At 34.8% G+C, this 27,592-nt stretch overlaps 1 protein-coding gene and 1 non-coding gene across 3 annotated transcripts in view; one reads left to right on the plus strand and one right to left on the minus strand.

The window, feature by feature from the left end:
* The first annotated feature begins 14,756 nt into the window (after nt 1-14,756).
* LOC133534403 (rho GTPase-activating protein 7) overlaps nt 14,757-27,592 on the plus strand; it is a 345,027-nt gene continuing 332,191 nt past the window's right edge. The window contains exon 1 of one of the 2 annotated variants that reach the window (XM_061873497.1): nt 14,757-15,099. In XM_061873497.1, coding sequence (XP_061729481.1) covers nt 14,907-15,099 — 193 coding nt within the window. In that variant the 5' untranslated portion in view covers nt 14,757-14,906. The remainder of the gene's footprint in view (nt 15,100-27,592) is intronic. The other variant, XM_061873495.1, reaches the window with a different exon arrangement.
* Nucleotides 15,183-15,255, minus strand: Trnak-cuu (transfer RNA lysine (anticodon CUU)). The gene has a single exon. It is a non-coding gene; the product is annotated as a tRNA-Lys (tRNA).

Here is a 27,592-nt window from a genome sequence, read left to right on the forward strand (position 1 = left end):
AAAGAAAAAAAGGAAAAAACTGCGGAACAGTAAGAATGAGTATATGTATTTATCGGGTACTTCATGCGCTATACTAATTACATAGAATCTCAAATAGCCTGAATAACTAAACTTTTTAAATTTACGACATTAGGTACTCACGCGATGTACTTTGTGCTTAGGTAACAACTGTTGCGGAGTTGTTTCTAACCTAAAAAACAAATATAGACAACTACAAATTCGCGTATAGGATTGAAAATATAACTTAAACGCAATTCCCTAAATGATAAAATAATAAAAAACATGTTACATCTGATTTGCTATAAAATAAAATTAAGTTTTCTTTGCCTATACCAGAACCATGTAGTATTACGTGTACAATGTAGATTAACATAACAAATAATCATATTTTATATAATATATATTATAGGATTTTATACTCAAAACTTACAAAGACGGATAACATCAATAAATAAAAAACTTACTGGGGAATATTTCAGATACTCATAATTTCAAATGGTTATTAAAACAGAGTGTAATTGGAGTGCTTTGAAAACTTCACTTTCACAAAGCCCCGTAAAGTTTTTTTATTACTTTATAAGCCAGTTTGTAACAAGACACTTGAAATATAAAATTAATTTCACTCAAGTTAAAAAATACAAGCGCTTTGATTTTCAGTTCAATAAGTTTCCTGTAAGTAATCGTTCTTGTAAGTTTGATGCAAGTTAAGGAAGTTCTTTTTATAACATTTTAAGGAATAGAGACCATTAGAGGCTTTCTACGGGCCACTTGCACCATCCCAATAACCCGGGTTAAGGTTAAGCGGTTAAACCGTTAACCCAATGTCAAATTGTACTATGGTAAGTATGGTAACTCCAGGTTTAACCGGTTAACCCGGGTTAGTGGAATGGTGCAAGTGGCCCTAAGCTAATTATACACTGACTTTAAGACTTAACAGTGATAGTGGAGGAGCCATTTCAAATGTCAAATTATCAGGGAAATGTGAACTATATATAAAACGACATGAGAATTATTTTAAACTTACACTAAACGAATTTTAATAATAGTTAATTATTTACAGTTCGTGTCATCCACGATGATGCGCAGATTTGTCCAATCTAACCTTTAATAACATGACAATACGAGTCAAAGCACGCGTCGTCATGAATGACACGACCTATAGTACTGCTTTAAGATATGATATGATGATATTATGCCCGATATATATAACATATAACGGGCAAGGATATCTAAAATGTGTTAAGTCTTTGACAAATACGCTCTTTGAATTTGACAGCTTATAGCGCAAATTATAGTTAGTTAGTTAATTATAGTTATTATGCGGTAATTATAGTTAGGTACCTATCAAATCAGTTACTAATGCCGTACATTGCCATCTTCTCAAGAGGTTTTCTTAGACTTTACACATTTTATACTTCGATGAATCTTTGAAGGAACTTAGTTTCCAATTTGCTTAATTGACAAAACATAAATAAATGTATTGAGGTCTGCAAGTGACGTGTTATTTCCAAGCATTGTTAATGAGCATAGCTTTAGGTTTAAAAAAAAAACATTTCAAATACGCGCCGGCATGCCCAATTAACGTATTCGACGCACTGCCAATGTTACCTGCAAAACAAAAGTACCCGCTCAACTAGCTTCTCACCACACCCACTCAAATCCTATAAAATATCTAGAATTCATCTCTATTTTAGAATGCCTATTAATTTTTATCGGATTACGTCAGAACTATAAAGTACCCAAACAAAACAAACGTTGTGAAAAATGTTATTTTATTGCCAATGAAAAACAATCGCTTGCGTTTACAGGAAGTGTGGATATTAGGTGCAGCGAAAATGGTTTATAAAAGGCTCTTTGGAGTTATTAGGTACCATGTATAATAAAAATAGATACCGAACATTCTATTCTATCTTACTTTAATGAAAGTAGTTAGTCTTTCTATTAAGAAAATAAAGAAACTAGTGGCTATGTGAGCTGTAGACCTCGCGATAAGTTTAGAAACTGTAAAAGTGAAAAACACTTGTTCGTTCATCATCACAGTGAACTCACAATGGTCTTAAGCGCCATAGATTCTAATGACGCTTAAGCCCTTTATGCAAATTTCGCATTTTAAATAATTTCTGAAATATGGATCGACTATAAAATCTGGTCACCAAATTTTATGAGAGTCGGAGAATTCGTACAGGAGAACATCTGGACATAAAAAAAAATATTACTTATAAAACACTCTTACACAAAAATCGAGTCCCATACTAAGCTTAATAAGGCTTGTGTTATGTACTAGACTCGATATATATAATAGCTAAAATTATGTAGAGAAAACATCCAAAACTTATGAACAAAATAAACAATTATCTTGTTTATATATGTACATGGCCCTTACTTGATCCAGGGACCTACATTCTCTTTGGGCAAATCATTTCATTTCTAAGGGCCTACTGCTAATCATTTATTTCGTTCGTCTATTTGTCTCTCTATCGATCGAAAACGCAAGAGTGCAGATAGGCAGATTATAAAATTTCGATTTACGCGGTAGGCCCTCTGTATATATGCACCAAATTCAAACAGTATATTACTCTTGCTAGAAAAAAATATGATAGATATTGAATTCGTGTTTAAAAATTGTATTCTCTAATTGTACCTGAACCATATAATGAGAATGGGTTGACCAGAATTCATATATTAATATTGATTAAAGTAAAAAGGTGGTAACGCAGTGGTCAATGCCTTATTTTTATACAAATCGGGAGACAATCAAGGACCACTGAATTGCTATGCTGCCGAGTTGCTATATTTGCTAAGCACATTAATATTTAATATTTAATATATCACACATACATATTAATATTTAATATGCTTAAAATAAATACAGAAAAATGTGATTTTATAAACAAAATAACAGACGCATTAAAATTGACATGCATTTTTTTTATTGCAAATTAAACCAAAACATATCAGTAGAGTCTCAATAAGGTTCTCGTTCACTTTAATTAATTCGACATACGATAAAAGTTTGAGCAAAATAGTACTATAATTAGGTACCAACCCTGACATAAAATATCATATGCCACGATTTTCCAAAACATTGAAATAACAAGTATGAGGGAATCCCCTTGATTTTCATACTTTAATGAACAAATAATCTTAAAATTACTGCAGTTTCCTAAAATATGTGTGTTTTCATATATATTGAAATATAAATGTTTTTCGCTATCTGCAGACCGCAAGTCGAGTCGAGTATTTAACTCGAATGAAAGCACCATTTCAAATCTTGGTTAACAATCTACTATCATTAATTTATATTATAATCAGATTAAACATATACAAAGCGTAAACAAATTACTTGCCGATAATTTTGGGGTTAAATGTGTAGGTCATTCTCGAGGTTTCCGGTAGTGTAATTTATCACACTTAGTTAGCTAATAAAAATATGTGAAAGGTATGCGGATACGCATGCCTTAAGGTATAATTAGAAAAAAAGTGAGTTCCTGATTTTCAAAGGTAAGAAAAAGTTGCCATTACACGTTCCACCACTTCTTTTAAACAGTATGCGTTTAAAGCGTGTACCATAATTTAAATATCTGGGCCATGTCCTAACCGAAGACCTTAAAGATGATAAGGATATGGAATGTGAGCGGAGGTCATTGTCAATATGCTGGCTCATAGATTCTCTCGCTGTAGTGTACCTGTAAAGCTATTACTTTTAAGAGCTTACTGCTAAAGTTTATACACGAGTGGTCTATGGGTCAGTTTTACTCAGCGGGCGTACGGTGCACTAAGAGTGCAATACAATAACGCGTTCAGGGAACTGTTGCGGCTCCCTCGCTATTGCAGCTCGTAGGGCATGTTAGCCGACGCGGCCGTCGACGATTTTTATGCGATAATACGCAAAAAGTCGGCGTCCGTTATTCGATATGTGCGAGAGAGCGGCAATAGTATCTTGCAAATGATCGTGGACAGGTTGGACTGGGCCGTCCTCGGCCTTTTCATGGATCTGCATGTCATAAGGATGTCAAGGGATTCATGAGGTTGTGGAGGGGGGCGGGGGTCTGCAATTTTATAAGTATTTTAATTTTATTAATCACTCACGTGCTTGATATGTTTTAGTGACTTCTATTATTATAATAAAATAAGGATGACAGCTGGTAACTACAGTTGCCAAAAACACGTGAGTGGTTAATGTAATGTACTGTTTTTTTGCCTCCTTTTTACACACATACACCTAACATAGTTATTAAGTGTTAGTAACCATAATATAGAACCTAATGTATTCTGAAATAAATGATTTGAATGATTTTTTTTTTAGTCCCAAAATTATACCACTATACCGACCATTCTAGCACACCAAATTATCAAATCAAAATCATTTATTTTCAACGTTTACCTTATTATTATGCGACGTAAAATATTAGGACACCTTTAATTTTCTTATTGTCTAGTAAACAACATTGACTATATAGATACATAATTACATTATTTGCACTTTAAATAAGAGTGGCTTTTGTTATTTCACGGCGCCGCTAGGCAACAGCAGTGATATCCTAACTTTAAAAACCGATCTTTGGTATTACTTACAATGATCGCTCGAACTTCTGACACATATATTATGCAAATACCCCGCAACCGAGCCGGCAAATCTGTGGCAGAAGTAGTACGTCAAGGTTACATAAGGTACAAGCCTACGCCACTACAAACAAATTAAAGTACATAGAATACTTTATTTTTTTGTTTTCAAGCACTAAAAATTCAATATTAATGTATAAAAAGAATACACAAATAAACAAAATGACAGACACATTGAAACATTTGAAACGTATTGAAAATTGATACTGACATGCTAATTTATTTTCTTTGATACCAAATTAAACCGAAATATATCAGTAGAGGGTCAATAAGTTTCTCGTTCACTTGATTAATTCCACGTACAATAAAGTTTAAGCAAAATGGTTTATCATAATTACCAACCCTGACATAAAACTATCACATGCCACGGACGCCACGGTTCGCCAGCTCCGTTGCGGGGTTTGTATTTATGCACTAAGAATAACGTCAAATCATGATACGTTTTATAAATTTCGAACCTTTGTAGAGAGTTAGATTATGGGTCGGAGAGAGGCTTTCAGACAGAAAATCACAGTTGCCGAGGGATAAGCCATAAACGCTGCGACGAGGGTGGAGCTGCGGGTAAAAGCTTGTTCCTATTCAAATTATAATGGAGCGAAGTATACATATAGACCGGGGGAAATTTTTTGATCAACTTCGGCAAAGCAAAATCCATGATTTTATAAATATTAGTAGACATTTAAAGATATTTAGGGTTCTCAAAGGTTGGCAACGCATAAGTGGCTCCTCCGATGTTGCTTATGTCCATGGGCGGCGATGACTGCTTCCCATCAGGCGGCTCGTCTGCTCGTTTGCAGCCTATTACATAAAAAAAAGAAATACGTACTGGGGTAAATGTAGTAATACATGTGTGATTTATACAATCAACTATTTTAATACCATGCATGTGACGAGGTTCTAAATGATGTAGGTAAATTTAGCACTGACAATTTTAAACACAACCTCAGGCAACCAACCTGCGGTGGCAGCATGGTTCCATTTTTATCACCTGTTATTATGCCTGTCACTTTCGCACTTACATACTTGTTAGAAAGTGACAGGTATACTGACAAATGACAAATCTTGGGGTTACAGCTACAGTACAGTACCTACAGTAATAGGGTAGTAGGGGTAGGGTTGCTGGTTGGCATGCTGCTCCTGCTGGTTTTTATTATTTTTAGATTTAAAGTATTTCATGTTTTGAGTCATTGAAAAAGAGTCAATTTCTTCAACTTCAACATTTATTCTGCAAATAGGCCGCAAGGGCACTTTTAGCGTCAACATGGAATTTACATACAAGAAAAAAAAAACATATCAACAATTATAAAATACAATTAACTGAAAATATAAATGTAAACTAAAGTATTGTTTTTACTTAGAGATGTATAAGATCTCTTAATGTCGAATTACAAAAAACTTAAACAATAATATAAAGAAAAAACACAAACAGATAAAAAACCACTAAAATTATTTAGGGGTGCAAATGTCTCTAAGTGTCAGAACTAAAAGATTATATAGTTTATCAAATTATCCTTAGAGACGTACAGGGTCTCCAAGAGTCAAAATTCTGTATAACAGTCAGAGTACATTAAATGTCTATACGTAACGTAACTCTACCTACAGCATAGTCTTTTTCAAACGCGAAGGGTAGGGTGACATTTATTTTTTTTTCATTTCATGCCTTTGACGGTTCAACAGTACAGTCTTTTTCAAACGCGAAAGGTAGGGTAGGGAATCAAGATTTCGTATACCAAACTATAATTGCGTACTTTTCATGTATGGGCTCCCAACTCAACTATAAGAATCATTTCGGTACACTGTAGAAAACTATTTTTTTTTACCAATAACGTGCCACTGTGCTCCCATCCCATAGATAAGACAAACGGGCGCGAGGCGCGGAGTCGCACTATTATGTCTTTTGTCTACATTTTTGTCTACTGAGATACCAATTTTCATGAATTATTTAGGTTTTGTAGTAAAAAAGTACTATATTAGATGACTGCTAGAGAAAGTATTGTATACAATAGTGATATAATCAAACTTTTCAATCTCGTACCTTACTTAGGCAACTCAGCAAGCTTCGTTGCCTAAAAACGGTACTCGACTGAAAAGCTCTCTATTATATAACTATTGTATAAAATACAATTAATATTGTCCTGTTTCGTTCAGTTACCCTCCGTCCATGACACAGTTGTGTAGGTACCTGTGTGAATATTTAATCTCTACATGGGCGGTTTTTAAATGAGTTATTAAGGGTGACTCGTCGATGTGCGTAAAAAGTCGCTATGTGTTTTTAACCTACTTTAAAGGAGACATAAAAAACCGTTTATTTCGATAATTATTGAATATAAATACATAAATCAATATTTTTGTGACAAAAGTAAGCATTTTAAGATACATTTAGGATATATACCTGCCTGAAATATATTTAAGTTTTAATTATGGAAAAAAATCTTTTTCATAAATATTAGATTTTTGTTTGAGTCATAGATAACCTCCAAGTGTCTTATTGTCACTTTGTTATGCGCATGGAAATAAGGTTCAAAATGGCATTAAAACCTAAAAATCACAAACGACTTTTGTAGGCACAGCGATGAACTACAAGATGTCGAACCACTTCGTGGAAATAATATCAGTGTGCCATTGGCATTTGGTACTTTGTTAAATTTTTTGGATGTCAATTTCATTTGTGTATAGAATTAAATCTTCTCGAGGCCAATCTAGAAAAAACATACCTCCAAAAAAATAGGTATGTATTTTTTACACACTATACTTTTTAAGTATTTGTTATTAGCCCTTTACCAGGCTAAGGGATATATATTTCCCACATGCGGCTCTTCAAACATGTGTTCTATTTTCGATGAGTAAGACTGACATTCGATTGTCATTTTTGAACTGTCAGCCTGGTAAAGGGTTAGGTACCCTTTATTTGTTTGTTATGTATAATGGATTGTGTTTAAGCAAAATGTTAGATTTCTTCCGTCACACCGCTCGCTGTCGGCATGGAGTTCATGCTCACACCCTGTATTGTGCGGTTTCAAAGGAATTTCCCTCCGCGCACGCCTCAGCTGTGGAATGAATTCCCGGCTGAGGTTTCCTCTAGAGACTAAATATTATGGGGTACTTTAAAAACGTTGCGTAAGTATTGTCAAGTTCTAAAATGTACATTCGGACAAGCATACAAAAATAAGCGTATAAATAGTCAAATGCGCAAGGATATAGGTACATACATAATAAATTGTCATTTTGGCAATGTGTATAAATCCAGAACTGCACATGATGTTCAGTTTAAATGAAGTCGAGAAAAATAAGAAAATCATATTTTATTCTGCTCGGGGCAAGAGACACCGTATGAGGAAAGTCCTTCTACATAATTAATTCTTATTTTTAAGTTAATTACATTTAGATTCATACCTAAGTTTTAGTTATAGTTTATTTTCCCTACACGTGTTTTCTTGCCTAATAGAGTATCTTAATCCATCTAAACATACAGACTAAAAACAGAGTTTAAAATTGGGATGCACTTATTATTATAGGTAACCGACGTAACCGTTTTCGCACGATTTTATATAAATGCTCTTAATCAAGAATACCGTAACAACTATTATTTTCATTTTTCTGTGCCTAATCGTCATTCCACACAGCACTCTCATACCATTAAATATAAAATGTAACCTTTCAAAAGCCTTCGCAGTAATATTGCAACAATACCATACTAAATACATTTTTTACACAACTTCCATAATCTATAGCGCTTTTCCGACCCCACGTGCGCATTGCGAAAGGTCTAACTATCCCGTTCTCGCATGCATGTTGTTCATTTTCCCGTTTCCCTCGCACATTGGCGCGGGAAACTGTGAGGCATTGCAGGCAGACCTGTAGATTCGCGCAAACCGTTGGGACGTTTCGCACGCTACTGAAAATTTTCTCGGCACGTAACTTTTTTTCGCAACGGATGTCGTTCTCTTTTTGAATTTGTAAAGATTGTGTTCCGAATTTGAAATTGTGCTGTGTAGTGAGTGGTTAAGTGTTTTATAACATAGTTGTAATTAGGTTGATAAGTGTATGTAAATACTGAAAGACGTCATAGTGAGGTAAGATATAGTAGCGTAAGTTAGTTAAAAATAGTATGTTTTTGATGGGTTGGTTTATTCAAGTAAGATTATGTTGATTAATTGTAATACTCGTAGATTATATTTATCCACTATTATAATTATACATTAAAATTATTCAAAACATTTATAAATGGATATTTGACGGAAGTAACTAAATTTGTTTATTTATATATTTAACGCAAATATCTATAAATTTATTAAGTACCCAAGTACTTTACTACCCAATAATTGACACTGAAAACTAGCAATCAGTGCCGCCTATTTTTGTAGGCAAGTATCATGTGTGATAGATTTCACCTTTAGCTGGACACATATTTTTTGTTTCGCTTTTTTGTTTATTAGTTAAAAACAAATTAAACATCGTGTAGGTAGCTGAAGAAAAAAATAGGTACAAGTATTTACTCGCACTCAATAAAAAATATGTTTTTATATTTTTATACCATTAAGATTGCAAATAAGTGCCCATAAGATTAGGACGCTTATGTCAACAGACCCCTGCAGTAGCATAGGGGTCATCATAAACTATGTGACTCAAATCTTTACCGTTGACATCTTACATTGTAAAGTGGACGACTGAATAATAAATAAGCACTCAAATACAATCTATTTACAAGGACAAGAGTAGCATATTTGTTAAAATAACTGTTGTATAATCAGCGTCAAATAGAAAGTAACGGCCTGACGGCCAAAGTGGCCAAATATATTGTAACACACCCTTGCTACCATCAAATAAGCATAACTGTGCTCCGATATATTTGACCACTACAAACACCACAAACCACTACCACAAAATGATTGTTCGATTAATTTTAATGACATAAAACCTGGGTTTAATAAGTGATCTTATGTAATCAAGGCGAGGAGTGACTAATTAAAACAAAAAATATTACTGTGCTAATCCGCGAAAAGATAACGTGCTAGTCAATCAATGTTAACTATACTTACTTGCGTATTTTTACATGCAAGTAAGTATAACGGGTTAGCACTGATTGACTAGCACGTTATCTTTTCGCGGATTAGCTAAGTCATATTTTTTAGTTTTTAGGAAATCCATATTAAGGAATTAATATGGATTTCCGCTATGTAACGCGTGATTCTATTCGAGAAGTGACTAGAAAAAGTCTATTTAGTCATAAGTATGTATGTCAGCGGCCGATCGTAATGTTCCTGTGTAATGTTTTGACGGTAGTCACATTAATCCAATAGAGTAGGATAGGTTCGTTAGGTTGCTTCAGATGCCCGAAGAGAAAACTGTCCAGAAATAGGACTCAGGGAACGAAACAAAGATTTTCACGTTTTACGATATGTCTAGAAATATCAGGATCTGCCTAATCTTACTATTGGCCGCCAACATATAGATATAACATATCTCATAATTCCTCAAATAGGTTACTATAATATTTCTTATTGCAGGGTGCTTATACACGTACCTGCAATCTGATAATAAAAGCCTGCAAAAGCGATTACTTTGCTTTAACCTTTCCGATGCAAAATGTAAAATTATGGCTGTTCAAAATATGAATTTAATTTTGACATGCTTAAGTTGAATGTATGGTCAGTGCTAAAGCACACCAAAGGTTAACATAACGTGACCTAACCTACCTTACCCTATCACATCCTTTTACCAGGTAGAGTTGACCAGCACTGCTAACGTCATTGTGCATAGCGATGGTCTAACAACGTTATTGAGATCCAGAAGGCGCCAAAGAGCTTGCAAAATTAACAGCGCCGGCAAAAGTAGGACCTAAGTATATCGAGACAACTGACTACTGACCTAACATCAACCCTCACTACTTAACTTATATGACAGCGTCTATGCACCACAAATGTGCTCCTTTATCAAACATATGACAGAAACAATATCTCAACGATGGAACCGCTCACTAAGCACCATACTGGGCTGGCTGAGATGTAGGATCGCCGTTATACGCGCCACCAGCATGTGCATCCGAGGCACGCGCCACCGCTTTATGCCAGCTGCCAGGTGGCTTGGGTTCGACGACGGTGCCGCCCTTCTACAAATGGATTGAAACTCGCTTTTCTACCCTAAAATTTTTGAATTTGTATCTTAATCTTATTGATTATAATGTAAAAATTATGCTAATTAAAATAAATTGGTATTTCCAAAGGCTTATATTCACGATAAAATAATGAAAAAAAACCCCTCGTTAATTTTTTTTTTTTAATAAATATTATAGGACATTATTACACAAATTGACTAAGTCCCACAGTAAGCTCAATAAGGCTTGTGTTGAGGGTACTTAGACAACGATATATATAATATATAAATACGTAAATACATAGAAAACACCCATGACTCAGAAACAAATATCCATGCTCATCACACGAATAAATGCCCTTACCAGGATTTGAACCCGGGACCATCAGCTTCGTAGGCAGGGTCACTACCCACTAGGCTAGACCGGTCGTCAAATCAAATTAATTAATTTGATTAATACAGTTTCTCTTTATCAAACTCATTTAATGAAATCTCATAATGCGGGAAAGTCCTTATCATTTCAATATTCCGTATCCGCTTACCAGGTTTATGGAGACTATAAATATTTACCTACATTCTACAAAGCTTCCTACCTTGCCTCGTAGAATCCTGAGATACCTACGTATCCGTATGTAGATTAAATTCTGCTTTCTGTCCTAAATAGGGGTTGTAGTTATGCTAATTATGATTATATTACCGTGCAACAAGTATAAATCGCGCTCTATCTAGGTGTGCACTTGTCCCGGTTTTGAGCAATCTTTGACCAGGTATTAACACAGTCACCGCTGAGCTCGGCCGTAGCGCGTCGTAGCCGATAACATGGCTTTCCCGGTATGTAGAGGAAATGCTTCGGGGAGGTAAAACGACAACGTGTCATGATTAACAGTGAATGGGTTAATACCTCCAGTGGCCTAATTGAAAAAGCTTCTTTCTTGCAGCTAACTGAAGAGGTTGAAGTATTTATCTACTTTAACTAGTTGCAGTCTCTTTTCAACTCCTCTTATTGAATCATCTTGTTTTGCAAGTTTTTGTTAAGGTGTATCCACACTATACAGTACATACGTATTGCTCCACAAAAGTTAACTGGCAGTGTGGATCATAGATCAAGGATTTTCGCTTGCGCTGAAAATTAGCACTTCAGTGTTCGTAAGAGAAGCCATCACGTATATGAACAGCCCATATGAATGCAAAATAGGCAGACTACAATTGAGAGAACGTGACCAATTGTGAGTTCGACAGTGGCCAACGACAAAAAAATAAAAATAAAATAAAGTGCATTAATTTAGTGGTTAGGTACGTTTGCGATTTCAATTATTTACAAAGATTTAATAGATTATACGTACGCGTTTATTCTATAAAGCAGCACAAAAAAGCAACAGAGTATGGAATTATTCGGCCACTCCAGCCTCCGTCCCGATATTCGCGTTTGTATTTGTACGATCACTCACGGTCGATGCGCAACTTTAATTGACTTATTCGTCAAAAAAGCCCCTTTAAAAGCAAAAATACATAAACTGTTTTAAGTATTTTATTTTCATACGAGGCCGTTTGTCGAAGCGCAGTTTTATAGGCGGTGTTTTTTTAAACTCCGTTAACTTTGGGGTACTACATTTAAGGAAACTGAATAACATGGTTTTTTTTTTGTAACAAGTAATTAATAGCGTTGTTGTAACACAGACGTTATCTTTACATTTCGAATGTCGATCATCGGAGATAGTACTTGCGTTTAGTAGCAAATGTATAAACTAAATAGATGTACATTATATAGGATAGCTAAAGACCGGCGTTCAAATCAAGCCTTCACCTCTGGAGGGCTTCGTCACTTTTTCTTTAATATAGGACATATATTTCAGTATATAATCTGTATGTAGTAGTGATTACTTCAAAAACAAATCAAAATATTTGATTAAAAAAAAAAACAAATACTCGCTCGTACCAATGAGTTTTTCAGAACTTATGTACGAAATGTCATTTGATATTTACCACCAGCTTTTCGGTGAAGGAAAACATCGTGAGGAAACCTGCATACATCTGCGAAGAAATTCAAAGGTGTATGTGAAGTCGCCAATCTGCATTGGGCTAGCGTGGGGACTATAGCCCGAGTACTCTCGCACATGAGAGGAGGCCTGTGCCCAGCAGTGGGACGTATATAGGCTGAATATTATTATTAAAAAACACTGATTTAAACATTCACAATTTAAAACTTAATACGCGATTAAGGCCCGTTCTATCTAATTTAATAAAAAAAATAGTTTGTTCTCATTTTCCAATGAGAAACATAATAATGATCTATGCAGTTTTCATGCAAAAAGCAACTAACTTATTGTCTATCGTCAAATTGCCATTAGGAATCGCCCTTAGACAATGTGGAAATTGTGGTATATATTACCAAGAATGGTCTATAACTAACACTTGTTGTTTGTTGGCAGTCTCTGCAATCGTAATATTTAAAATTAATATAATATATTATTTTCGGCAAGCGTGACCTTTCCTGTTAAGTGTTGTCGAGTGCCTGGGGATAATTATATCATCACGTGTTTTTCTAATACCTCAAAATTCGTCACTGAAATATATTTTTCTGGTTTAATACGAATACTTTCTTATAATAATATAAATTACTTGACGAAAGACGTAAAAATAAATATCGTTTTTTTTTATATTTAAAGACCTTCACTTACTCTAGTCTAATCAGACTAATCGCTCGAAAACGCTCGAAATCTTATTTCTAAAAGAAGTAACCTTAACTGGCCCTCTAACGACCCAGATTTATCCCCAATGCATTTTTCGTATCGGGGATATTTTTTTTTTGTTAGTCATCTAATTTCCATAGAAGTCATTTAAAAAAGATGTGAATATGTGCACGAAATTTCCAGGTTTATGTTGCATGAGGACCAAGAATATATTTTAGATTAATTGCTTTTGAAAAATAAAATCTCATTTTGTCATTTTCTTTACAAATAAATATTTTTGTGCTGTTCAAATGTTTTGTTATTCAAAGTGACATTTTAAATGTTAACTGACTTGTCTACCCTGTAAGTATTTCATGGTAACTAGGTATGTCAAAACCAATCCACGATTCCTTTGAACTCAGTCTATTTGTATCAAAACCGTTTGTTTACGGAGCCGTCCGTCATCGCCAACCGTTCATAAATTATACCAAGTATTAAATTTAAATGAAATTTCGGTTTAGCGATAGAACATACAAAAATAAGCATTAAGGGTATAGCGAAGATAGTGAGTAATTTTCCGTTTTTGAAGCCATCAATATAATTGTAAATAGTATAGGCGGATTGCCATTTGGACTGGATTCCACAAGTTTATTATTGCATTCAATCAAATAAACAGACAGACAAGTTTCTATGTTTAACTTGTATAAGCTAACCCATAGCTTTGTCCATAGTTATTTTCTCTGTGTGCTTAATTACGTTGCGATCCCAAATTAAAACTGGTTTATGTCGTTGCCGTTTTAACATCTATAGACCTTAAGGGGGGATAATAGCTTTTCAAATCTAACAAAATAGGTGTAACCCTAGTTTTTTATTGCGTCAATAACATACTAAAACATCATGGAGAATGGAAAATATTTAGAAGTGGAAAAACGTTTTCTCTTTTTGTATGGACGATCACGCGGTATACTCCCCTCTTAATGTAAGCAGCTAACAAACATGTCAAAGACGTAGTGCGATTTTTTTACTTTTTCTTTTTACCGTGACTATACTGTATCATTTGTAAAGTGTCAAAATTCATAACTTGCATCCCGCTCTTACGCATAGATTTTTGATTATGATAATAGTGAGAATGGTGGGAGCGAGTGCGCCATTACCAATACCAATCCAATTAGTTATACAAGAATGCAGCCACAGTTGTAAATTCAATAACAACTTTTTTTTATTTCAGGTTAAATATCAACAGTTACATTGCTGGTGTTAAATAAGTATCAACTTAAAAAGTAACAAGAAAGAATTTATTATAAATGTTAGTGACATCTAGAAATTAAATTTAAAGTCATTATAAATCAATATTATCTACGTGTAATATAACAATAGAAGTAAAAATGTATCAAGTAAAAATAGAAAGGAAATTGTGTCTTAAATATGAATTCAAATTTGAAATTCGGGTCCAAAATTAAAAAAAATAACAACGTCAAAAACGTTCAACTTTAGTGTTCTTATTTGATTTTGGAATCCAATATGGCGTCTCCTTCAAACACGCCAAAGGCGCCGTCCCCGCCACCACCGGGACATACTCCCAGTAAAATGGAACGAAGAATGTCTCATTTCAAAGAATATAAATTCTTTAGAAGCTTCAGTGCGAAAGTGGAGAACTGGCCGATGAGAAAAGCAGAACAACTATGGCGGAAGATGAGGGAGCGAAAAATTGCAGGTATGTATCAAAATACTATCACTATTATTTTATTTTAGTAAAATAGAATAATATATTTTATATGCAAAAAAATTAAAAAGATGCGCCCAACGTGGGGCTCGAACCCACGACCCTGAGATTAAGAGTCTCATGCTCTACCGACTGAGCTAGCCGGGCTGATGGTAATATGTTGAAATTACGCAGTTTAAACTATACTATAGGAACTGTGGCCAACTGGTAAAATTAGCCATCTAATTAGTCACCTAGCCCGTTCAATAAACGCCGGCATTTAATTAAATAGCTGAAGAACAACCAAGTCATTGAGCGCAACGTTTAACCAGATGGCTGACGTCGTGTAGGTAGTCATTTAGTTCGTTTGGACATTCATGAATTTATGACGATATGTCAGTGTCGTCAAACGTCAAACGTAATATTTGACGTATCTTAAGATTCGAATCGAGCCGTATGGTACTCGCACATAAGTTACCATGTACAGGGCAGAGGTACTATTAAATTCAATAGGTACAGGGGCCCATTTCTCGAACGGTATTAGCCTAATATATTAGTGTGTTGCCATGGTAAGACTATATGGTTGCATGGCTATAACAAAAAATACTAAAAACAGAATAAAATAACTATTGAAGGCTCCCATACAAAAAAGTGATTTTTAGATAATGGTACGGAACCCTTTGGAAGTTTTGCTGACTGTACGTGCAAGTTTAGTAATAGGTATTAAACTATGTCTACATATTATGCTCCTCACAAAAAACGGACATTAAACATGTTTTATGAAATTATTTAGCTTAACACAAATAATACAATTATGTACAGGCGCCATCAAAAATATTGGAGCGGCCAAGGTGTTCAAAAATATCTGAACACGCATCTATTGTCAAGGCGTTAGTACATCATCTAATTTGATCTAATGTAGATACTTGGGCGATTTAAAGGAGTTGCGATAGATGGCGTTAAGGTCTGGATTTTTTTTATTTACATTATAAAATTATATGTCAAATGCTGAAAGTACAATAGTCTAACTATAGAAAGTTTTAATTATTCTTAAAATGAACGATGAATACAACAGGCACATAAAAATACAAATTAAAACCATGTTTCAAACTAAATGATAAACGTGATCAGACTTATTATTTGCAAACCCGAGTCATGCCTTTCTTTTACTGGATAAGTTCCACTTGATTAAGATAATAATGGAAATCTCGGAGAAAGAAAATGCAAAATGCTTTTTAAAATAACACGTGCACTGCTGTTTGACTTAATTCACTTCGACGCTTGAGGTTTAGAGAAGGTTAGTTTCAGGTTTAATAAAACTACTAGATATTAATCTAATCTGTTTAATTTTGTGATTATTAACGTTGATGTAAGTATAATTAACTGGATTCACAATCAACCGAAAAAATGGCCCCACAAAAGTAATGCTCGAATGGCTTGAGCATAAGTTTTGCTCCCAGTCTCGTTTCGGCCGTCGACAACGACAACTGTCAAACATGACGAAATGTTCTGTGACAAAATGCGCTTATAGTAGCAAGAAAAAAGGATGACATATATTTATTTCAGTGAGTTCTATTCAGGGGCGGCTGGCGACTAAAAATTACGGGTGTTCACTTACATTAAAGAAAAACTAAAACTACAAAATCTATTCACCGTCGCAAAATACCTATATAGATATCGGTTTTCGTCCACCCGGTCATTTAACTCTAACTAGTAACTACTATGTGCAATGGAATATAATGCTTTACGAATATCTTGAATGAATATATGAATGTTTTTTTTATTTTATGGAAATAAGTGCTAAATTGTTAACACACCAGTTTCGGACCAAACATTTTTACGAAAGTTGAAGGTCGTCCTTTTGTATCTAACTCGAGTCAATTTTGCAAAGTTTTTTCACATTCTTATATGAATGTCACGTTATATTCATTAATTTTTAAGCACTTTACCACAAACAAATTATGTACACTCACTTTTTGAATTCTTGTCTAATTATCTAGAATGAAAACAGTCAAAATTGCATTCCCGCGCGTGTTTCAAAAATACACAACATGGCGCGCGTAGTGCGCGCGCATTCGTCGAGCGGGCTAGGCGCTAGGCGCGCCGCTCCAATTTTACGTCTTTCTTCATAGAACATCTTCTGTTTCACGTGCGAAACTGTGGCGAAATTTCTCTTTCGCTCTTAGTGTAAGGCCTGAGTGGACGCTCGGAGCGGAGCGTTCGGCGGGGCGTGCAGCGGGGCGGGCGAGCGGGAGATAGAGCGTCCAGCGAGTGGCCTCAGTGCACGCTCACCGCTCGTGTGAATCGGTCGCATTCACCATGGCATCGACGTCGGACGACATTCTTGATTTCTTTTTAGAAGAGACTTCATGGCTCAAAATGTTTCGTTTTTCTACAAAGCAAGGTCCTAGTGTCGTAGTGAAGCAAAGAAGACGGTTTGGAGAATTTCCCACTTTATACGAAACCTAGCAATGGATTAAAAGTGAAAATAAATACTTTAATTTACCTTCCATTTATTTAAACAGTCTATTTTTGTAATGATAGCCAAAATGCTGGTTTATATTGTATTTCAATAACTATTATGACTGCACGCTCTTATCGCCGCTGCAAATCACAAACAGGTTTGAACCTCTCCGCGACGCCCCGCTCGACGCTACATTGCCCGCAAACTTGCCCGCTCGGCATTCGCTTTGAGCAGCGTCGACTCAGGACACCAGTATGAGTTTCATTTGTTTAACATGCACGCCGCACGCCCCGCCCCGCTGCACGCCCGACTCGAGCGTCCACTCAGGCCTTACACTTATGGAATTTCCTATTGATTCAATCTACTAAATCTTTTTTCATAGGAGCGCAATCCAAAGCACTCCGCTTCGCGTGTTACGTATGAAATTATAACAGTAGGCGAGTAGTTATATGCTAATGAACAATAATTACTTATTTAACTATTATTGACTTGTTTACGATACAAACATTAATTATGATTAAGTAGTATTTATTACATTGATTAGGTACTATAATTTCATTATGATATTTATGGGAGTGCACTGCACAAGCGCTCCTTAAAGCGGGCCGCTACCGGTTCTATTGATATTTTAAGAGAAAGACTTTACATGCGAAGGGGAATAGGCCATGACAATTCTATAATAGCACCTAATGTATTAAAAACATTCATGCACGTAAACATTTTATGTCATGTCCACCAGAAGAAGAACGTAACAACAATCATAGAATTGTTGTAATAAAGTCAATAACCAACCTAGCTGTATGTAACTGTACTTACGTTTACATTACATTGCAAAAAAAGAAAAATTCAAAAGTAAATGTATATCAAAAAAACAATTATACAACAAATTGAATTTATTTCAAGGAAACTAGGTGTTATTAAGTCGTTTTATTTTATATTTATGTACGTAGTAAAATGTTCTTATAAAGTAGTATATTCTTGCAGGGCAATAGCAGACTGCATGTTGTCATTCAAAACAAAGACCATTCATACAACTATCTCAATCTAGTCATCTCAATCGTTATTTAAAAAAAAAAAAAATTCTATTTCTGATTTTATAATTTTATTTAAAGACAATAATATTAAAATAATTTGTAAACATAAAGCGACTCCATTTTACGTTTATACTACAACTGGCTAACTATCACGGTTCATGAGATACAGCCTGGTAACAGACGGACGGACAGCGGAGTCTCAGTAATAGGGTCCCGTTTTACCTTTTGGGTACGGAACCCTAAAAACGGCAAAAAAATTATGTTTGTTGTATGGGAGCCCCCCTTAAATATTCATTTTATTCGGTTTTTAGTATTTGTTGTTATAGCGGCAACAGAAATACATCATCTGTAAAAATTTCAACGGTCTAGCTATCACGGTTCATGAGATACAGCCTGGTGACAGACGGATGAACGGACAGCGAAGTCTCAGTAATAGGGTCCCGTTTGACCCTTTGGGTACGGAACCCTAAAAAATGGTTCAGAGTAACTTAGTCTTACGGTATTTTGCGGGAGGAGGAACCTTAAATATGTATTACCATTTTATAATATATATATATATATATACCCATTTCTCAAACGGTATAAGACTAATATTATTAGTCCACGAACTGTCAAGGTTACCATGGCAACACACTAATAATATTAGACTAATACCGTTCGAGATATGGGCCCCTGATATCCCTACTAATATAATAAATGCGAAGAAACTCTGTCTGTGTAAACTTTATTGTTTTGATTGGATTTCAATGAGTTGATTTGATATACAGAGACTGAACTAGGAGTCTTATTTTCTGACTCGGGCATGAATTTTTATTTTAACGTGCAATTTTGAAGTGTGTAAGTATGGGACTGCCATTAACAAGTTATACCTACACAAACAACTTCGCAGGAAAACCGAACATTTAGGTATTAAGATTTTCGCATTGCCATGGACCCAAGAGCGCTTTGCAATCCTCTTTCGCCCACTTAATCCATGTCATTAAAACGTCACAAAAGCATTATCAAGGCTTTGTCATGCCTTATTCTTCCGCTCTTTTTAACCGACTTCAATAAAGGAGGAGGTTATTAATTCGACCTGTTTTTTTTTGTACGTTAGTTACCTCTGAACTCCGCCATGTGAAAACCGATTTGGAAAATATTTTTTTCGTTCAAAGTATATAGTTTCTAGTTCATCCTATTTTTGTCAAATCCCGTTCTGATCATGGTAGGTACCTATCCATGAAGAATTGAGGGAACTCCTCAAATGATAGTCATACGTATAGCGATTTTTACATTTTCATCAACAAATCAAACAATTTCATTCAAAAAGTGCCATTTAGTGAAGTGGAACTGCAAATGAAGACCAGAACGGAACACTTCAACGACGCGTATTTCACGTTTGGTCATTTGTCTTCTTCGTTAAGTTTGTTAAGCTAGTAAGGTTCTAAGAAAGATTTTGGACATGGTCCAGTTCTGATGATGAGTTCCATGAGTAATTGAGGGAACTCATGAAATCTTAATGGATTTAGATCCAGACTTTGAAAAGTTTGAAACTTGAAACGCACCCGAAGCGCGAAATATTTAGTAACATGGCTGTTTGGCCAGACAGGGAGGAGTCCTGCAGACGTTATAATCAACCTTAAAAAATAAAATCGAATTCAAAAAGGACACCTTGCCTTTTTATATGAGATTGCAATTATATGGTTGAAGTCGATGCCAAGCTGCAATAATTGACAATAATATATACAATACTATAGTAATATAATCAACTAATAGACAGCTTTTTGTCCTTATAGAAGCGGACCAGGATGGGCATTCGGTTTGACAGTGTGTTTATGCTTTTAAGATTTGCACCGAATCCAAAACGCATATAAAGAGGATAGAATAAAATAATATAATTTTATTATATCCTTTATGAAGTCGATTTGTCTTTATTTTAAAGGTTTGTCTTTATCTTATGGATAAACATCGCTTGTGTCTTTATCTTATGGATAAACATCGACTTACAGACTTTATACAGTATCTAAGTAAGTCTACGTCACCCTCGGGCTTGATTCTCATCGCTAATGAACATCTATTTCTAGTTAACAGCATTTTCTTCTATTGAATTGCAGTCCTTGGTACAACCGTGTTAATTAGTTCAGTTGGTATTTGCTTAGTTGACAGGTACTTCAATATGCTACCTATTTGTAATTATTTAAGATTTTAATTTTATTAACAGCCCTTCGCCAGCTTCAGCCCATTAGATACATAACTGTAGGTAAAGAGAGCGATAGAGTGCGAGTACAGATAAAGAAATATAAATTTTCGTTTTTCGCGGTAGGGTTTCTATTCGGCGGTTTTCGCGTGACTAGAAAGAACAAACATTGGAAATATTATTTGATACAACCTCTAATATTTAGATGTAGAAAAACGTTTTCTCATTTTGTATGGACGGTCACGTGGTATACTTCCCTCTCAACTGTGTACCATTTACAGCCAGTTGGTTAGCAATCATCACAAAACTGACGGTCAGTGTCAAATCACATACATTTTGTCAGGAATGTGACGGTTAGACGTTACTGAGACACGACTTAAGTCGCGATTTAAAGTATAAGTTAAAATGAAAATGCTCACCATGTACATTTAGTTTTTGGTAGGTAATCATGCAAGTTGCAACTATCTAGTTGATGACTTACGATTTGGGATTTCCTTCACTCGAGGCAGATATTACATGAATAAACTAAATATGTAGTCAGCCTTCAGTACTTACTGAGGATAGGCTAGGTCAGGCTATATATGTTGTCCAGATTGCCTACCCGAGAAGGCCGTTTAAGTCATGATTTGATTAGGCGAAGGGTTTGGAATGGGTTTCATTCAATGTAATTTATGTGATCTGCATTAATTCGGTCACAATATAAGTGGCTTTAATCATATAGTTTTTGCTACACCTTTCGAAAACCAACGTTTTATACTGTAAATACCTGTACAAATGAATAAGTGAAACCAATCAATGATAAGGGGTTATCACGTTAATTATAAACATTACATATTATAATGGAAATGAGGCACATGTCTATCTTTTTATTATATTTATTTTTTAATTTATCAACCTTTAAAATCAGGCTTTGAGTCGAAAATAGCTATGTATGATGATAATGTTTGACCTAAAATTATATTGAATTTCTTAAGCGAGCTCGTGCTTTAATAAAGCTCTCATGAGCGCAGCTTTATGTGATGCGATGCGATCCTGGAGACTCCGCTGTGTGTGAAATTAAAACCCACGGAGTTATGATCTCAGCCTAGATAACGCGAAACACTAAAGAAAGGGATTTAGAATAGCCTTTATAAGGTTATAGCAGTCAAACGGCAGACTATTTTCATACTTGGTAGATAAAAATGTTATAAAGACATTTGAATTATCAGAAGAATAAAACCTTAACATGTTATTATAGTATAAGTACGAAATTGAATCGTGCACGGTAGTAGGGCCCAGATAGATTTCATCGTAGGTCCCAGCTGGTGTTTACCGTGTATGCTTATATGGTAATTAATCAAACTGAACGCCCCAGGCTTAAATTCTGCGACAACAATTTAAGGCTATGAGAAAGCCGATTTGTTGTATCTTCAAATTGATTTTCTATAGAGTAAGATTAATCATTTAATATTATCGCTAATTTAGGCCTTTAACTAGTGACATTACTAAAGTTCACCTACACGACTGTATGAAGTCCCCCAATAGAAAATCAAACGGACAATATAACAAGGACTACAGTGCGTGGCACTTGCGTACATTTCTAGATGCTAACCAAGCTACCAATTCGATCTAATTTTGATATCATCAACCAGGGTGAAGAGGGATAGCAGGGTGAATATAGATGAAATCTGGGAATTTATTTGGCATAGATTGAAATATATCATCATAGAAATCGATACCTGCTTGACGGGTCAGGCACACTTAAAATAGTCGATTACGATTGTCAGTCTTCTTGTTTCTTACTCATAATATTGATTAAGGAGATATTGACTTTACTATAAAATTTTCCAGTTTTGTTTAGCCTCTGTGTATTATTCGGAACAACACAATGAATTTTAACTAGAAATTGACTGAATTTTAACTATTATGAATACTTAATATTTTGTGATTGTTTGTAATTTTAAAATGTAAGTACCTTTTTATTTTTTAAAGACTGAAATTTCAATTTTAATATTTTATTAAGTTCTGAAAATTTAATTTTAAACTGAATATTTTTTAAGTGTTTTTGTTTATTGTTATTTTAACTGTGTACGTAATTTTAATGTAATATGGAGCATTTATTATCTGCAATAAAAAATTGAATTGGACCCGGGTTTTAACTACGTCCTAAATAGAGGAATGGGCACTGCTGTGAATGTCATCTCGCTTTGTGTGGTAGGGCACAGCACAGCGGATGTCATTCCAGAGCTAGAGCAGAGCCCAATTGGGGAAGTACTTCACCTTACAGAAAACCGCAGCCAAATAACACTAGTGTTACAACTAGGAACACAACACATGATTAGGGTCTACCATAATCATGTGTTGTGTTTTATATCTATGGTTGTGTTCCTAGTTCTTGCCGGTGAGTATGGTTGCCAGAGCTAATCGAAGCTGCGGAGTCACCCGAGTGTCGGCAACGCGCATGTAACTTCTTTGGAATTGCAGGCGTACATAGGCTGTGGAGACTGCTTGCTATTAGGCAGGTTGTATGCTTGTTTGCCACCAACGTATTATACAAAATATTGAATATGAATGAGTTTGAAAAAAAATCTTCAATTTTTATGTACTTACGAGTATCTACTTAATCCGTTAAAAATACTACAGAACGACTTGGAAAGTTTAATAACTTAAACTCCTATCCCAGAAGATTAGATCGGGTGCCGTAAACCAAAATATACTAAAACAGATAAAGAGACGCCGTAAATGTTATACTTTACCAAATGGCCTGTAAAAGCGACAATCTAGTGATGAATGGGTGGTTTTATTTCAAAACACGAGTGGCCAGCCAGTGGGTTGTTAAATATTGATAGTGTTTTTGACTTTGCCTATTTTGTTGCCTGTTTCAAGGTTTTTTAGAAACTATTGCCCTTTCCTATATTCCGTAAATATCATCGTTGTTTGGAAGTTAATAATTAACTGTGTTTATATTTATAAAAAATACCTAAAATTAAACCTTTTTAAAGGGAAAACGTCTTTGTTTGGGAACATAATGTTTGGGTACTGATAAGTCAGAAAAAGGTCAAAGGTTTATAATTTATAATATACAGATCTATTTAAAAAAAATTGAAACAAGATTTACACCAAACTGAAAATATCAATATACCCATCAGAGACCGCTACCAGTTCCCTCTTTTTGTATTGTGACTTTGTGACTATTTGTGATCCAATTACGAGTAGGTATAACAAAGCAAAGCAATGATTTAGAGCCAAAATGCGTAACTCTCAAAATTCTTGACACTGTTCTAAGTATTTCAATAAATAAGTAGGTAGGTAGGGTTTTGCTAATATAATTGTATTATTGGGTTATAAAATTATACAATGCCGATTAAATACGTCAAAAAATCCGCCTGCCACAAGAAAGGATACCGTGTGAACTGAACCTTGCGTATTTAAAACAATTGAAGCTTGAAATCAGGAAGATTTACGTAAAAGGTATACTTTGAAGTGAATGGTTCCGCGGAGAGACATTTTCTAAATTAAGTAAGTATCTACCTACGTATTTTGTAATTTATACCTTAAATGAAGATGTTCTAAATTTAAATAATCTTTGCGTTTGATGTTTGTAAGTAGGTACTCGTTTTTTAGGTATCGGAAAGATATAAACTGAATAAATGTCATAAACTTACGAAAGAAAATTGCTAAGCGAATGGCTCCAGACCATCACCTGAGTTGATTCGGATAGGGTAAAAATAAAAACCAGAACCATGTTGTGGGTTGAGTTGAGGGCGCCATATGCCTTTAAGAAATTGCACTGATTCTACGGAAAGACAATTGCATTCGACTGCCAATATTTGCAAAAAGATATAGAAATAAAGTTTCATCTAAATTACGTCCTTACCTATTATAAATTGATGTGTTCTTTGAATTGTTTTTCTTTAACATTTTTATATTTAAGTGTGTTTTGAGCCCGATAGGTATATTTTGTGCGCTGTTTTAGGTCGTAAATGTTCTGGCACCCTGCCAGCTCACGACAGTTACTAACGAGAAAATAGCTCTTCACGCGATAAAGTGCAAATGACATTTATTTATTCAGCAAGAACATTAACGCCTGCGACAAAAAATCTGCAATCATGCTCGTTTAGTGAATTGCTTTGTTGTCGCGTTAGTGAGGTTGAGTACTTTATTATTCATCTGCAGTATTTTTTTCGGTTGTTTATTTATAATGCGAATGCTTGCTTACCTATGTATTTTATTTTATATGAAACATATGTGCTACCGTACGTGAATAATTTATCTTAAACAGTCGATTTCGTCCAATATTTAGGTACCTACAATATTTTCTAGACAGTAAAAATATAGACTTACACAAACATATTTCATGCTCTTAATAACAAAACAACATGCTAGTGTTTTTTGATCGCAGACTGTCACGAGTAGGTAAAAAATTAGCTGAAAACCAGTTTGTATGTATGTGTAAGAAGTGTTTGAATAGTCGTAATTCACAATACCTATGCTTGCAGTCTCTTTAATTACTTATAGCCAAGAAGTTTGATCAATCCTGTTCACCTATAATTTAAATTTCATGAAGATTAAATAGTTGTTGGACAAGTAATTATTTTTTAATGTGTTTTTGTAAACAACTATTAGTAAAAGCCATACTTGCGGACGCCGCTGTCTTGATAAATAACATAGGTGTCGCTTTATGCTAATAAACAGAAGCCTTATGGCGATAACGATGTTTTGACTTGTAGATCTGCGACGAAACCCTTTGCCACACACACCTAACGTGAAACTTCCTTTATCCGTCGGGAAAGCCAGGGGCTACACGGCTTACTTTATTCCGAAACCTGTAAGGATAAGATGGCATAATGTTTCAAGTTAGGCAAGTCGATGGAAAGACAAGCATTCTGTCAACAACCACTGTATTTTTGTCCGACCTGCAATGAGTGTGTGGACCTCATGCATGACATGACCTAAATCATAAATAATCATTACAAGTAATTACTGTACTTGCTCGACAATCATTTTATATTCCTAAAAGATCACTGGCTATGACGAAGTTTTTAATTTAGTTCATATTAGGAAAAATCATAAATTGTAACTTTCGAGTCCCATCACGAAATTCTTTCAAGTCGCCCACACAATCAGAATCAATGTACCTACATTTGTCAATCGTAATTAAAATATAGTCAGGCAAACCAATTATATCAGAAGAAAATGGCGACGAATTTGCAAAATGTAGGTGTGAAGGTTCGCTCTCACATGCCACACAATTGGAATCGCGTTTTTTACCTACTTCTAACAAATTAGTTTGCAGACTATAAAAGTATCATGTGAACCTACCTGTGATAATATGAAATAGCAGTCTTGAACTCTTGATATCGACATCTAAGATACACATTACAAACATACAGTGAATGCATTGCCTGTGCAAGTGCTAATTATTCATTGAGTAAGTTTCACTCAGAATTAACTGCCGTTCAGTAAGTATGACTAGGTAGTCATAAACGTCATCTGGCGCCCAGAACTACGTTTGGAGTAAACTGTAGGGTGAAAGACCGGGCCTTATTCTTGAAATGATACTGGGAAGCTTCAAATTTGATTCAGATTTTTTGTGTAGGTGCCTACTTACAAAAAAAGTCGTTTAACTATTTTCGTCATGTTTTCTCCCCGACGCCCTTTACTGATCCTTTATTTTTTTATTTATGTTGATGAAAACTTAGAATGTAATTAGTTACATTGTTGTTATTATTAGTAACAATGTGTTAAAATCCCAATCATATGAAGAACAACCCGTCGGTCTGCGGCATGAACAACCCCATGACGCTGGCGGGGCTACCCCTCTACATAGTATACCTACTCTAAATAGGTAACTGCCTTTGAACATTCACTCAAATCTTGATGCGATAATTTATATTATAATTACATTGTAAATTAATTAGCTGCTTGCTTGCTGTAAGGAATTTTAAATTGTGAAATTGAAACTTGAATGGAAAGCGCTGATTCCTATTCACCAATGAATATTGAATAATTGTTAAATTATATTAAATAAATATGTGAAATATTGATCTTTCGATATCTGTATGGTGTACAAAGGCAACGCACTAATATTTTAATAAAATACATATCTGAATACACCCTCGGGCGGTGGGTGGCCACGCGATCTGGCCAGATAGAGATATGGAGATAAGATGTGATGATATTATTTTAATTAAACTGTTTTGATTAGCTTGTCTTAGCGGCTTTTTAAGTAGACACCTAATATTCTTGATGACATATTTAATTACTCAAGTTTTATACATGGCCTATACGAGTAACAGGGGTCGGCAAACTGCGGGTCGCGGCCCGCATGCGGCTTTTTGGAGGAATAGTTACGACTCTTCAAGTCTCCAAAAATATAAACACTTGGAGTTCCTAGATCAAGGTTAATAAAGGTTTGCGGCTTATTGAGGTTCCTTAAACTAGTAATTTCTACTGCCGACCTCTGGCCTAGATTAATATTTGGCACAAAATATATAACTTAAATAGTAAAAAATAGTAAAATATATTTATCTACGCAAGATTTGCTATTAACTACATATGAATAAAACGATACGAATAATATTTGCGAACGACACTAAAATATATTTAACATGTTAAGTTAGTTGTTCAATCAAATATTTTTGTAAGTGATTATTGTAATTACCTACATATATGAGTATTCAATACCCATCGCGACATCGTAAATAAAAATCAACAGACTAATCCGCTCGCTATACTCCAGTCTAGCCAACTTTGATAAATTATAACATGAAACGTCGACAAGCTTTTTTCTTTCTCGGTTGTTTGATGATGAACAGGGAGGTTTTGCTTATTTTATCATTTTTTATCTTA

This window comes from Cydia pomonella, chromosome 2 (assembly GCF_033807575.1).
Source record: "Cydia pomonella isolate Wapato2018A chromosome 2, ilCydPomo1, whole genome shotgun sequence".
Lineage (NCBI taxonomy): Eukaryota > Metazoa > Arthropoda > Insecta > Lepidoptera > Tortricidae > Cydia > Cydia pomonella.